Here is a 13,698-nt window from a genome sequence, read left to right as displayed (position 1 = left end):
TCTTTCCCTGAGATATGTACCAATCTGTATTCCAACAAATAATATGACAATGTTTGTTTCCTCACAGCCTAAGAAACAGTGTTATAATTTTTATCAATCAGATAGGTGAAAAATGGTATCTCAGTGAAGCTGTAATTCACAATTCTCTTCTGTTTTAAGATATGCTTACTAAAGTTTCATAGGTACTTAGGTCTATTTCTGGATTTTTATTATATTCCACTTATGTGAGAAAATGGGTGCTGTCTTTGTTAATCATATTAAGAAAATATGCATCTATGTCACTTTTATCAAAATATTTTAAAATCCATTTTGTTAAATGCTTTTTGAGGAACTAAATAGTCGAAAGAAAAATTGACAAGGATGGGAACATAGAATTCACAGAAAAAGAAAGAGAAATGGCTTTCAAGCCTCACTTATAAGAGAAACACAAATTAAATTCATTCATATACAAAAATTAATCATGTATCAACAACCTAAATATAAGAGCTAAAACTATAAAACTATTAGAAGAAAACAAGAATAAATCTTCATGTCCTTGGATTTGGCAATAGATTCTTAGACTTGACACAAACAGGAACAAAAATGAAATAAACAAATTGGACTTCATAAAATTTTGAAACTTATGCATCAAAGGACATCTTTAAGAAAGTAAAAAATAACTTACAGAATGGGAAGTAGTTGTAACTTATTTATCTGATAAGGGTTTATTATCTAGACTATATAAATAACTCTTACAACTCACAATAACAACAACAAAAAACACATCTAAATAAAAAAATGAGCATTGGACTTGAATCCACATTTTTTTTCAGAGAAGAAATAAACACAGCCAAAAAACACAAAAAAAGATGTTCAAGATTGATCACTGGTCACTAAGGAAACACTAATCGAATCTACAGTGATACTACTCCATATCTACTAGGACAGTTAAAATTTTAAAAATTGGAAAATAAAGTAGTGGAGAGGCTATGAAGAAATAAGAACCCTTATACATTTTTGGTAGGAATGTAAAATGGTGCAGCTGCTGTGGAAAACAGTTCGGTTCCTCAAAAGTTAAAACAATTTCCATATGACCCAGCAATTCCACTCCTAAGTACTTATACTTAGCCTAAATAATTAAAAAACAGGTACTCAAACAAATATTTGTTCATTAATGTTCAAAGCAACAATATTCTTAATAACCAAAAGGTGAAAACAACCCAAATGTCCATCAACAGATAAATGGATAAACAAATTGTGATATATACATACAATGGAATGTTATTCAGCCATAAAAAAAAAATAAATTATTGATACATGCTACTCCTTCAATAAACCCTGAAGACATTGTGCTAAGTGAAAGAAATCAGATGCAAAAGGTCACATTTTATATAACATGAACAGGCCAATCCACAGCAGCAGAAAGCAGATTAAGTGGATGCCAAGGGTTGGCAAGGAGAAGGGAACGGGGAATCATTACTTAATGAATATAAAGTATTCTTCTGGGGTGATGAATCAAGTTTTGATACTAGAGAGAGGTGGCTGCACAACATTGTGAATGTGCTAAATGTTACTGAATTGTACATTTTAAAATGGTTAATTGTATATTAAATGAATTTCACCTCAATTTTAAAAAATCACAATGATATACTATTTTTAAATCATTCATAAAACCAATCCAAAAACTTGATAAAAACACTCTGTGAAAGACTGAAAACAAGCATTCTCAGGTATTAGTGATGAGAGTAAAACTAGGTACAATTTCTAGAGCTAGAAATCTGACAATATGTTTTTAATTACAAATACAGTTATCTCAGACATTTCCCACATACAGAAAATAACAAAATTTCTCATTACAGTACTGTTTGTAATAGCAAAAGATTACAAATAACACAATGGTCAGCTAATAGAAGACTAGTTAAAAAAATTATTGTATGTATACCAAAAGGAATGCTATGACAAAGTATTAAAAAACAAACAAAAAACCAGAAAATTCTACACACCAATATCATTTGTGTTAGAGGAGTAGGAAAGGAAAGGGAATATATTCCTACTTACACATATGAAAATTAGATCAGAAAGACACACAGACAGATGGATATAAAACAAAGAAGAGTGGTTAACTGTGGAGATAGATGGGGAGGCAGGAAGTGATAAAGGCTTTTTGCTTTATATTTAAAAAAAATTTTTTTTGAAGCATGGGAATGAATTACAAAAGGAAAAAATTTAAAGCCTACTAGTTATTTTAAAATCAAAACCCAATCCAACAGGATACTTACACAGGTTAGATTAAATATGTAAAGAACATCTTTCAGTGCTTGCCTTGCTCATTTTGAGGCTGTAAAATTAATGAATTTGCTTGTCTTCAAATAGCCTAATCTCTTGCCACTCTTCACCCATCTTCATACTTTAGGATTCAACCATAAACTCTATTTATGTCCTACAGCGTGCTGTGTTTTCTTGTTTTTAGGCATTTTTGCATAATCTGTTAACTTTGAACTTTCTCATCCCCACTTTTTTTTTTTTTTACTCAACCTCAGTCTCATCTGCAGTTTCTTCCTCTGAGATGTATTTTCTTACAAATATTCTCACATTCACACATAAACAGAGATATACAGCCTGGGCTGGATCAGAACCCCTCCTTGTTATTCTCATAGTGTCCTGTGGTTAGGCATACCAACTCCACATTGAGACAAACCTTACTCTGAATAATGAGGTTAGCACTTAGAAATGTATTATGTCCAAAAACTTACCTAAGACCTTTATTCTCAGGTTCCTGGTCTATGAAATAAAGATTACATCTTTCTGACAGAACTTTTTAACTAATATTAAATGAGCTAATTTATGTAAAGTACACAGCTTGGCACACAGTCATTAAATAGTGACCTCTTACTCTTATGAAGGCACTGAGCACTTTACTGAATGTATTGGTATATTTCTCTCTTTGTTCCTTATAATAAAGCTTCTTTTAAAAATTACACATACCCTAATATTGACTGAGGAGAGACTCTCTTGGTAACATTTGTATACTCTAGAACAGTGCTTAGTACAGGGCAGGTGCTCTGTAAATATTTACTGAACTCCTTATGTCAATATGGAGAGTTTTAACTTGGACAGAAATAAGAGAGCCTTTAAAACACTGATTTGATCAGTAACCTCAATAAAAGATCATTGTTCTTTCTCTACTGAAAAGCAAAGAATGGTGATTTACCAACTGATTTCTCCCATGTGGAATTTATTCTGTTAAGATTTACTTATTCTAAAAAAGAAAAATATCTATCAGTTATCTATTAATATGATCAAAATAAAGCTTCACTTTATTTTAACAAATTGTTTATGGATTGATTTCCAACTGACTATAAACTTCAGAAACCCGATTCCTTACTAATGTAACCCTAAACTAATTATTTGAGTTTGTAGTACTTCATTTATAAAATGAAGACCAAAATACTGTCAAGGACACAAAAATAATAAATGTTAGCAAGTAGCATGTAGCTTCTAATATAGAGCACAAGTACAAATAATATCAGAAAATACTAATTTAAAAAATTTATGATCTAAAAAAGTCAATTCATAAATTCATTAAATGAAATTTAGATTTCCTTCAAAATTTCAAAAAAATTACAAATCTGTTGTTTTATAGGAACAAAACCAAACCAGAACAAAATTATATATCCATAAATAACAATAATTTTCTTTATCAAAAAAAGAGTAGTATATAATTCTAGGATAAATTATGTATTACTGAAGGAACATAAAGTAAATTGAAACTGCTGGACAAACAGGCTCAATGTATATTATTTATTCCAACATTTTGTACCTCGACATCCTGAACACTGGATAAAAAAGTTGATTAAGTCCAGAAGTGCGATGTCCCTGTCTTGTTTATATGATTCAATCCAGTCATCCACCACGGACTGTGGGAAAAAAAATATAAAAATGAAAACTTCAAAAAACTTTAATATTACAGCAAATAAATTTTCAAAAAAGTCTGTAGTTTTCTCTGTATATGTCTATTTAAATAAGAAAACTACTTACCTGAAATTATTTTTCTGCAGCCAAAAAAGTAGAGATTCCCTCATTTTTGAAGGCAAGGAAAAGGTAAGTTACTAATGTTTCAAAAATTTTTTTAAAATGGAGCACAACACAATCCTGACTTAACCAATCCCATGAAGCCAATAATTTGTAAGCAACAATAAATACTAATATTCAAAACATACTGTGAAAGTAAAACAAAAACTAAACTAATTTCACTTACATATAGATATAAACTTTCTGAGTATCAGAGAACCTAATCTACTAAGTACATACAAAGAATGTACACGATATATAACAAAAGGCATTTTTTTTTAAGAATGCTAAGATGATCATTATTAGGAAATAAAATAATTCAACTTATAACACAGGAAGAAAAATAAAATGATTATATTACTAGATCTCAAAAGAGTATCCAACAAAATTCTGCAGCCAAGCTTAATAAAAAATTTTCTGAAAAACCAGGGCTAGGTGAAATGTATATAAACAAGATAAAGACACGGATGAAAATATATTTGCTATTAAAATGCTTAAGACTTTTCAACTTAAAAAAGTAACAAAGAAAGAATGCATCTCTAAACCATTTAACACAGGTTTTAAGTTTTCAGTTAGTGCAAAAATTAGGAAAATATTGGTAAAGACAATTTCTCTTTCCTATAGTTGATTAAAAAAATCTAAGAATCTCTACTAAAGTCATTCAAAAGATTAATAAAGAAAAAAATTGAGAAGACAGCTGACAAAAGATAAATGTATAAAATAACTTTAACATTTGCAACAATAAGAAACAATGGCTGAGTAGCCTTTTCAAAATTAAAAATATCAAAGAATAAATTCAAAAAGAGTAGATATGTTAATGAAGAAAATTTTAAAAACAGAATATAAAAAATAACCTAAATATGATACATTAAATCTAAAAAAAAAAAAAAAGGCTTACTTTAGTGCTTTATCAATAAAGTTTTTCCAATTTGTTGGGCAAATTTAATATGATTCCACTTAGTGTCCTAATGAACATAATTGTTTGGAGGTTTTCTTGGGTAGGAGTAGTTGATCAGAGGAAATGTATAAAAATAATTTTTAAATTTCTTAAAAATAAATTTTTATTTTTGTGTTGAGGTATAATTATATACATTAAGGGTAATCTTAAGTTGCACTTTGATGAAATTTCACAAATACTACATAGACTTGTGTAACCATAACCAAGATAAAAATATAAAACATTTCCAGAATTGAAACAGACTCCCTCATGTTCCCTTCCAGTCAGTAACTATCCTCAGCCCATGATTTCAATATTTTTCCTCAACAGTTGACATGTTTTTGAAATTCATACAAATAGTATCTTTTGTTTGATTTCTTTCAATCAAAGTTGTTCAGTGAGAGTCAGCCACATTATTATGTGTATCAGCTCAACCGCATTCCCTTCTATGTGAAAGAGAGAACATTTTGTTAACTACTGATATACATAACACACTGTTTCTCTGACTCATCACATTAGTATTGGGGAGGTATTGTTTTAAAAGTAAACGGAAAATGAAAAAGACCATTATGGTTGTAGGAGAGGGTAAAAAGAAAAAGAATGGCATGGTATCTGTTCAAGATTCAGCTGTGCTGAATAATGTGTCATGCCCTGTTGGCGAAGAATGGTAGTGAGGACTAAAAAAGGAGAGGGCAGGTTAAGAATGACTTTGAGACTCAGGGCCCAAGCAGATATGCTTTGCAAAACAGGTACATAGCTGAGGGGAAAGCCATTTCCCCACTTGTACATGGGGCCCACCATTGTGAAGGTACTCTGAAGATGGCGATCAAAATTTTCTTGAATTTCCAAAGACTGTATCCATTTCTAATCTCACCAGTTATACACGAAGAGCCCAAAACATTCTGAACAAGACTGGCGAGCAAAGACTTGCATTAGAAATATTAGAACTGGATATAAAGATATCGAAAACAAAATACATTAAAAATAATGAGACCAGAAAAACAATACAAGGGAGTAGAGCACAGAAATCAGTCCAAGTATATACAAAAGTTAAACCATGACAAAAAAGATACTTCAATTTTGGAGAGAAAAGGGTAATTTAATAAATGATACTAATGTGATTGGTTATTTATTTGGAGGGAAACAAAGTTATACCCTTTAAAAGCTATCGGAGAGGTGTGGAGGCAAAGGACTCTAAGGAACTAATGGAACACCTATAGGGAACCAAAGGGTAAGAAATATGGCACACTTATCCAAAACAATGAAAACCAGTGGATAACAGACTGACATATTTATTTAAAGTACTGAAAGGAAAGAACTGCCCAACAGACTGACATATTTATTTAAAGTACTGAAAAGAAAGAACTGCCCAACAGTTTCTGGAAAACCCAGCTTCCCTGTTGCCCAGCAACTATTGGACAGCTATTCAAGAACAAAAACAATTCCAGGAGACCGCTGGAGTCCACTTAGGAAGTTGTAACAACAGCAACAACAAAAAAATGAGAATAATCACATAAGAAGAAAAAGAAGACAACTTTGTTTTGCCTGCATCATCTCATCCCCCCAAACTGCCACTGTTCTACACTAAGAAGGAATTACCCAGTGAGAAAGAGTTCCTCTCACTAGAAAAAGAATGGGGTGAGTAATCAGCTTCTCCAGCCTCACAGGATACTCTGTACAGAGGTCCCACATCATTTCAACCCACCCAGAGCAGCAAAGCTGAGATATACTGAGTTGGCTAGAAACAAAGTGGGAGTTAAAACTAAAAGACAAACAGCAGGAGTCATCACTGCTCAGAGACAGGCTCTGCAGACAAACTCAGCAGATTTTGCCACTGATGAAGACAAAGGCCAGCACAGCCACTGTGAATCCCTGCAGATCTCAACAGCTTTCCACAGGTATTTGCATTCACTGATGCCAGCTGTCTAGTCCCTACCTGCTCCCTACCAATACCACTACCAATGCCTAACCTTCACCACAGCTATTCAGGATTTCTACTGCTGCACAACTGTTAAGATGCCAGCTCTTGAGTCTCTCCCCACCCACACAGGAGCCTGGGAGCCATGCTAACAGCCAATTTGGAATTCTGCAGCATCATGAGTGCCAGACACAGCCCGATGCCCCCTACCCTACTACCACCACCATTTAGCCCATGCTCAGGGATTGCCCCTCCAGCTCTGCACCATTTGTCTAACACCCATCATTGGCCTTCACTGCAGTGCAAATGCAAAATGAGAAAATGCAGCCAGCAGTGAGTGCACCAACAGCCAAAGTATTCCATCACTGCTTGTAGGCTCAAATCAGGCCCTGGCCAGCACCACCAGAGCGTACTGATAACTAATCCCTTTGAGCTGTGCACCTGCATACCCTAGCCCAATCCAACATGAGTAAACACCATACTGTGCATGCCTAGAGGGAGAGTTTGCAACTACAGGAGAAGATGCTGCCAGCCAGAGCCTCCACAGCTGCCAGTGAGCCGACAGCTGGCCCTAGCCTTTGCTACCTGCACTGGCCTTTATTACTACAAGTGTATATTTGACCACCAGCTCCAGCCACCACCACTGACTGACTTGGTTCCTAGCTACTGGACTAAAGGTGCTGCCTAGGACACCAACAACCCTTTCAGCAAATGCAGAACTCCCACAATGCTCGCCAAGAACAAGAGGGTTGTCAATGCTGTGGACCTCACTGGCCCGAGCTGAAGAGACATCACACTTCACACTCCCTGCTAGATCCAGTGCCACTACATGCTCCTGCATCTGGCACTCTGTACCACTAGACTCAAGGTTACAGCATGATCCAGTGTGCTCTCACTCAGAGGTGAAAGGCTTCCCTTATTGAAATCATCCTATAGTCTAGAAGAGGTAACTGCTTTTTCAAATGAGCAGCAACAAAACCAGGGCTCCAGAGATTACGAAGAATCAGAGAAATCTATCTCCACAAGAAAAATACAAAACACCTTCAGTAACTAGCCCAAAGAAATGCCTGACAAAGAATTCAAAATAATTGTTCTACAGATGGTCAGAGAGCTAAAAGAAAACATAGGAAAGCAATTAATGATCTCAGGGAGAAAAACCTAAGAACAAAATGAGAAGTTCAATAAATAGAAAACATAAGAAAGAACCAAACAGAAATTTTGGAACTGAAGAATACAATGACTGTACTAAAGGATTCAATAAAGAGTTTCAACAGCAGACTAGCATGAGTTGATTGGAGAATCAGTGAACTAGAACACAGATAACGGAAATTATCCAATCATAGGAGTAAAAAGAAAAAAGGAATGAAGAAAGCTTACAGGAATAAAGATACCATCAAAAAATAACAACATACACATAATTGGAGTCCCAAAAGGAGAAGAGAGGGAGAATGGGGAAGAAAGCTTATTTGAAAAAATAATGACAAAGAACTTCCTAATTCTCGGGAGAGATTTGGGCAACCAGGTTCATGAAAGAAATAGGTCAGCTAAAATTCTCAACTGAAAACATTCTTCTTTAAGCCAGATAAGAATAAAACTGTCTAAAAACCAAAAACAAAGAAAGAATTTTAAAGCAGCAAAAGAAAGAGCAATTCTTTTTAAAGGAAATCCTCAATAGGGCTATCAGCAGATTTCTCATCAGAAACCTCGCAGACAAAGAGAGAATGAGATGATATGCTCAAATGGCTAAAAGAAAGAAAATGCCAACCAAGACTACTTCACCTGGCAAAGCTGTCTTTCAAAATGACGATGAAATTCTTTTCCTAATGAACAAAAACTGAGGGAATTCATCACCACTAAACCTGCTTCACCAGAAATGCTAAAAAATGTTCAAGCTGAAACAAAAAAATTGCTAATCATTAACATAAAAACATATAACAATATACAACACACTGTAAAGGTTAGCATGTAGTCTGATTCAGAACCCCTAATATTATAATACAGTGAGAGTGGTGCATTAACTACCTAATTCTAGTATAAAGGTTGAAGGACAAAAGTATTGAAAACAGCTATAGCTTCAATACTTTGTTAACAGATAGTATAAAAAGATGTAAATGGTGATATCAAAAACATGAGAGAATAAAAGAATAGAGTTTTAGATGTGATGAAAGTTGAATTGTTATCAGCATAAAACAGACTGTTTTAAGTATATAAAATGTTGTACGTAAACCTCATGGAAACTACAGAGCAAAATTCTCCAAGAGCTACACAAAAAAAGATAAAAAGAAAAAATCACAGCAAACCATTATGGAAAATCATCAATTTACAAAGGAAGGCAGCAAAAAAAGAAAAGAAAAATGGAACTTCAAAACAACTGGAAAACAATGAAAAACAAAGTATTAGTCAATTCTTACCTATCAATAATTAATCTAACTATTAATAGATTGAATTCTCCAATCAAAAGTGGAAGGATGGATAAAGAACAAAATATTTGCTGCCTACAAAAGACACAGTTCAGCTTCAAGGACAAACAAAGGCTCAAAGTGAAGGGATGGCAAAACATATTCCATGAAAGTAGAAACCAAAAGAAAGCAGGGGTAGCTATAACTATTTCAGACAAAATAGACTTTAAGCCAAAAACAGTAATAAAAGACAAAGAGGATCTTTATAATAAAAGGGTGAATTTATCAAGAAGATATAACCATCATAAATATATATGCACCCAACATCAGAGTGCCTAAATATATTAAGCAAATACTAATAGATCTGAAGGGGAAAACAGACAATACAATAATACCAGGGAATTTTAATATTCTGTTTTAAAAAATGGATAGATCATACGGACAGAAACCCAACAAGAAAACATTGGATTTTAACCATACTTTAGATAAAATGGAACTAATAGACATATCCAGAATATTCCATCCAACAGCAGTAGAATACACATTCTTCTCAAGCACACATGAAAAATTTCCAGGACTGTTAACATATTTCATAAAAGACATTTTAGCATATTTAAGAAGACTGAAATCATACCAAGCATCTTTTCTGATCAGAATAGTATTAAACTAGAATTCAGTAAAATGAGAAAAACTGCAAAATTCACAAATATGTAGAGATTAAACTGCATACTACAGAACAACCAATAAATCAAAGTAGAAATCAAAAGGGCAATCAAGAAATATCTTGAAACTAACAAAATTGGAAGCCCAACATATCAAAACCTATAGGATGCTGCAAAAGCAGTACTAAGAGGAAAATTTATAGTGATAAATTCTTACATTTAGGAACAACAAAGATTTCAAAGGTACTACAAAAAGAAGAAATAAGCCTAAATGTAGCAGAAGGAAGGAAATAACAAAGATCAAAGCAAAAATAAATAAAATAAATACCAGGAAAACAAAGTTTTATGTCAATTATATCTCAATAAAGGTGAAAAAAGAAAAAACTGCCCGTCCAGGATTTTTTTATCTGGCAAAGAATATCTTTCAAACAAAAGCAAAATAAAAATTTCTGAGACTAAGAAAAATAAAACAAAGCCAAACAAATGACTAAACATCCCTCTTGAAAGACAGAGACTATCAAGACTGGATAAGAAGACCTAATCACATGATATTTACAAGAGACACACCTTTAATATAAAAGCAAAGATAGGATGCACTAAAAAGATGAAAAAATATATACCATGCAAGCATTAACTATAATAAAACTGTTATGATTATGTTTATACTAAAGTAGAAATCAGACAAGTATTACAAAGATATTTTATAATAATAAAGTGGTACATTTAATAGGAAGATATAACTTATATTTTTATATGTCAAATAACAAGATTCTCAAAATACATGAAGCAAAAATTGAACTCAAAGAAGAAATATGCAAATTCATAATCACAGTTGAGGTTTATAGCATATCTCTCCTGGTAGCCAATAGAAGAAGCAAATGTACAAACATTAAAAAAACAAAAACAAAAAAACCCCAGTAAATATATAAAAGATCTGAATAACAGCACTAAAAATGTGACCTAAATAACATATTTAAAACATAACAGCAACAATTACAGAATACACATTCTTTTTATGTACACACTTGAATGTTCACCAAAAGACTATATGAGTTTTTAGGACTAAAAAGATACAGATCGTATTTTCTGGCCATAAAGGATTTAAATTAGACAAAAAAAGTAACAAAAACATTATCTAAAATATCCCCAAATGTTTGGTAATTAGAAAATGTTTTCAATTAAATGATGAAGAAAATACAACACATCAAAATTTGTAGAATGCAGCTAAAACAGTGCTTAGAGGGAAATAAACAGCTTTAAATCTTTATTAAAAAATCTAAATCAATGATTTAAAAAAATCACATTACATTTCAAGGAAGGTGGTCCTCATTTAGGAAGTAGGGAAGGATCAGCAGTATAATTCCAAGATTGCCATACTGATAATCCTTCAAAGAGAAGCTTTAGAACATGTGAATCACAAGTTATACCCATACACTCGTTCCAGGACGTAAGCTGACAGAGGTTCTACTATTCTCTATAAGAGGCTTCTAAGGTTGACCTTAAGAAATCAATACCCAGCTGATGGAAGATGAAAACATGAAAAAGCAAGACAGATTTTTATAATTCAGGTTTGGAAGTGCTACATTTCACTTTGGCTAATACATAATTGAAAAGAACTTGTTAATTAGCCACATCCAGATGCAAGGGGAGTGGAGACATGAAGTCTCTGCCAATACCTCCTTAAACTTTCTCCAATATGAAAAAGGAGAAATACATTTTTAAGTGCCAGTCATCTCTGCCAAAATCTTCCCCTCTGGCTACAAATATTTATATACAAGCCTTCTTCCTACACACAAAAAAATACTCACCTGCTCGGATAATGTAGTACTGTTTACTGGAGCAAAAGAACTAAGCAATCTAAATGTCTATAAAAGAACGTTTCACTAAATTATGGTATATAATACAGCAGAATGAAATGTAACTATTAATACAAATGAACTGTATCTAATGTTAGCACTCATGATAGAGAAGGTTGGTTACGACATATTAAGAGAAATATGTATAATATGATTCTACTTATAAAATAAATGATACCACACAATGCATGTATAAGAGCATGGAAAAAAAATGAAAAAATTCAAACTGTGACATTGACAGGCTTGCCCTCAATTCATTCCAAAAAGTTTAAACCTAAGACTCCACTACAAAGAAAATCTCGAGAATGTAGCCACAGATCCTCAGTGAACAAACCATAATAAGCAGCATATGAATCTCAGATTACAAATGACAAAAACCATGACAACTGCTATAATAATGACTTTATCATATTGTAAAAGTATAATAAGGAATTTGGGTAATTAGAGAAACATTTTAAAAACAGAGGAAGAAAACTAAAGAGAAAACAAAATAATATCAAGGCTATTTAGAGGAAATACAAATATGTAGAACAGAATACTCAATGTCATAGTTACAAATGAGTTTTAAATCTGTCCCAAAGCTTCTTATAAACTAAACCTAAAAGATTAATCAAGTCAATCTAGAATTCCACACAGTACGCTGAGTTCATATTCTTCAAACTCTATTAAATATACTTTTTTTCAGCAGGCCATTTGATAGGACCTTGGTTAAGGAGACAAGGGCACAGAGAATTAGTACTCTATACTATTCCTTAAGAGTAGATTAATTTGCTTTGGGGAAAGACAAAAGGATGGCAAAGTAACACACTACTTTGTACACTAAAGACCATAACTAGGAAACTTAAATGAATGAAGCACCCTCCCTTCTTCCAAACTGAGAATCGTTGTATAATAAATTAATATTTAGATGATTTTTTTAACATAGCTTTTATCAGTATCATATACATTTTTTTTGTGAATGCAAATGTAAATAAACACCACATAGGTAGATGGAGAATGCTTTATTATTCTATGAGACTAGGATGTTATTTTAACCTGGTGTAAGCTAAATGATCTTGATTTTCAGAGCTCTCCAGAGCCTCTTTTTTGCCTTGTAGATTTTTTTAAAATTTGTAACTCTTCAAGGTCTTGCAGAGAAAAACTGATCCTACATATACAATGCTATTTCTTTCATTCCTACTCCAGTTCCTACTGTATTATCTAACTGGAGTTTCTGGCCAATGTGATCATCTCACTGTCCTTTTACACAACCACATTATTGCCTAAACTCAGAGAAATACTCTGTTTTTAAGCTCAGATAGTGTGGACTTTCACATAACAGGACAGAATTTATTCTATAGTTAGAAATGGAATCACAGATTACAATATCATTTCGATGCCATTTTTCAGAAAAATAAATGTCCCATCCACAGCATATTTTCATACTTTCCCTTGATACCAATCCTAGTTTTGTTTGTTTTGTATTAATCTGCTTTTGAAATAGAAAGCCATTATCAAATATACTTTTCAATTCTACCTGGTAACCTAACTAGGTTGAAAGCTGAATACTGCAATAGTGATGTCTACATAAAATAATACAGAAATGGTACAAATAAACTAAAATGATATTTTAAATATAAATCTTACTGTAGACTTTTCATAATATTTCTGTCCATTTGTAAGATGCCTTTACATGTGTAATATTTGTCTTGCAGAAGCTCTCATAAGAGGAATTTTGAGAAATGACAGCCTGAATAAGCATTCTTGATGCACTCTCCATCACACTCCCATTCAGGACAAAACAACTACTAGGACAAACAAGGTAGCAAAGCAAGGTGCAAGCAAAGCTATGGGTTTTGCAGGAGTTGCAAGAGAAAACAGCACAAAATTTTATTCT

At 32.8% G+C, this 13,698-nt stretch overlaps 1 protein-coding gene across 3 annotated transcripts in view; it reads right to left on the bottom strand.

Annotated features, from left to right (window-relative positions):
- The window catches only part of STAG1 (stromal antigen 1), a 333,229-nt gene that overhangs the window by 187,626 nt on the left and 131,905 nt on the right, over positions 1-13,698 (bottom strand). For all 3 annotated transcript variants that reach the window (XM_025043566.1, XM_006907217.3, XM_006907218.3), the window contains one exon: positions 3,800-3,896. In XM_025043566.1, coding sequence (XP_024899334.1) covers positions 3,800-3,896 — 97 coding nt within the window. The remainder of the gene's footprint in view (positions 1-3,799; positions 3,897-13,698) is intronic.

The sequence above is a fragment of the Pteropus alecto genome, unplaced genomic scaffold, assembly GCF_000325575.1.
Source record: "Pteropus alecto unplaced genomic scaffold, ASM32557v1 scaffold92, whole genome shotgun sequence".
Taxonomy (NCBI): Eukaryota; Metazoa; Chordata; class Mammalia; order Chiroptera; family Pteropodidae; genus Pteropus; species Pteropus alecto.
This window is presented reverse-complemented; position numbering and strand designations above follow the sequence as displayed.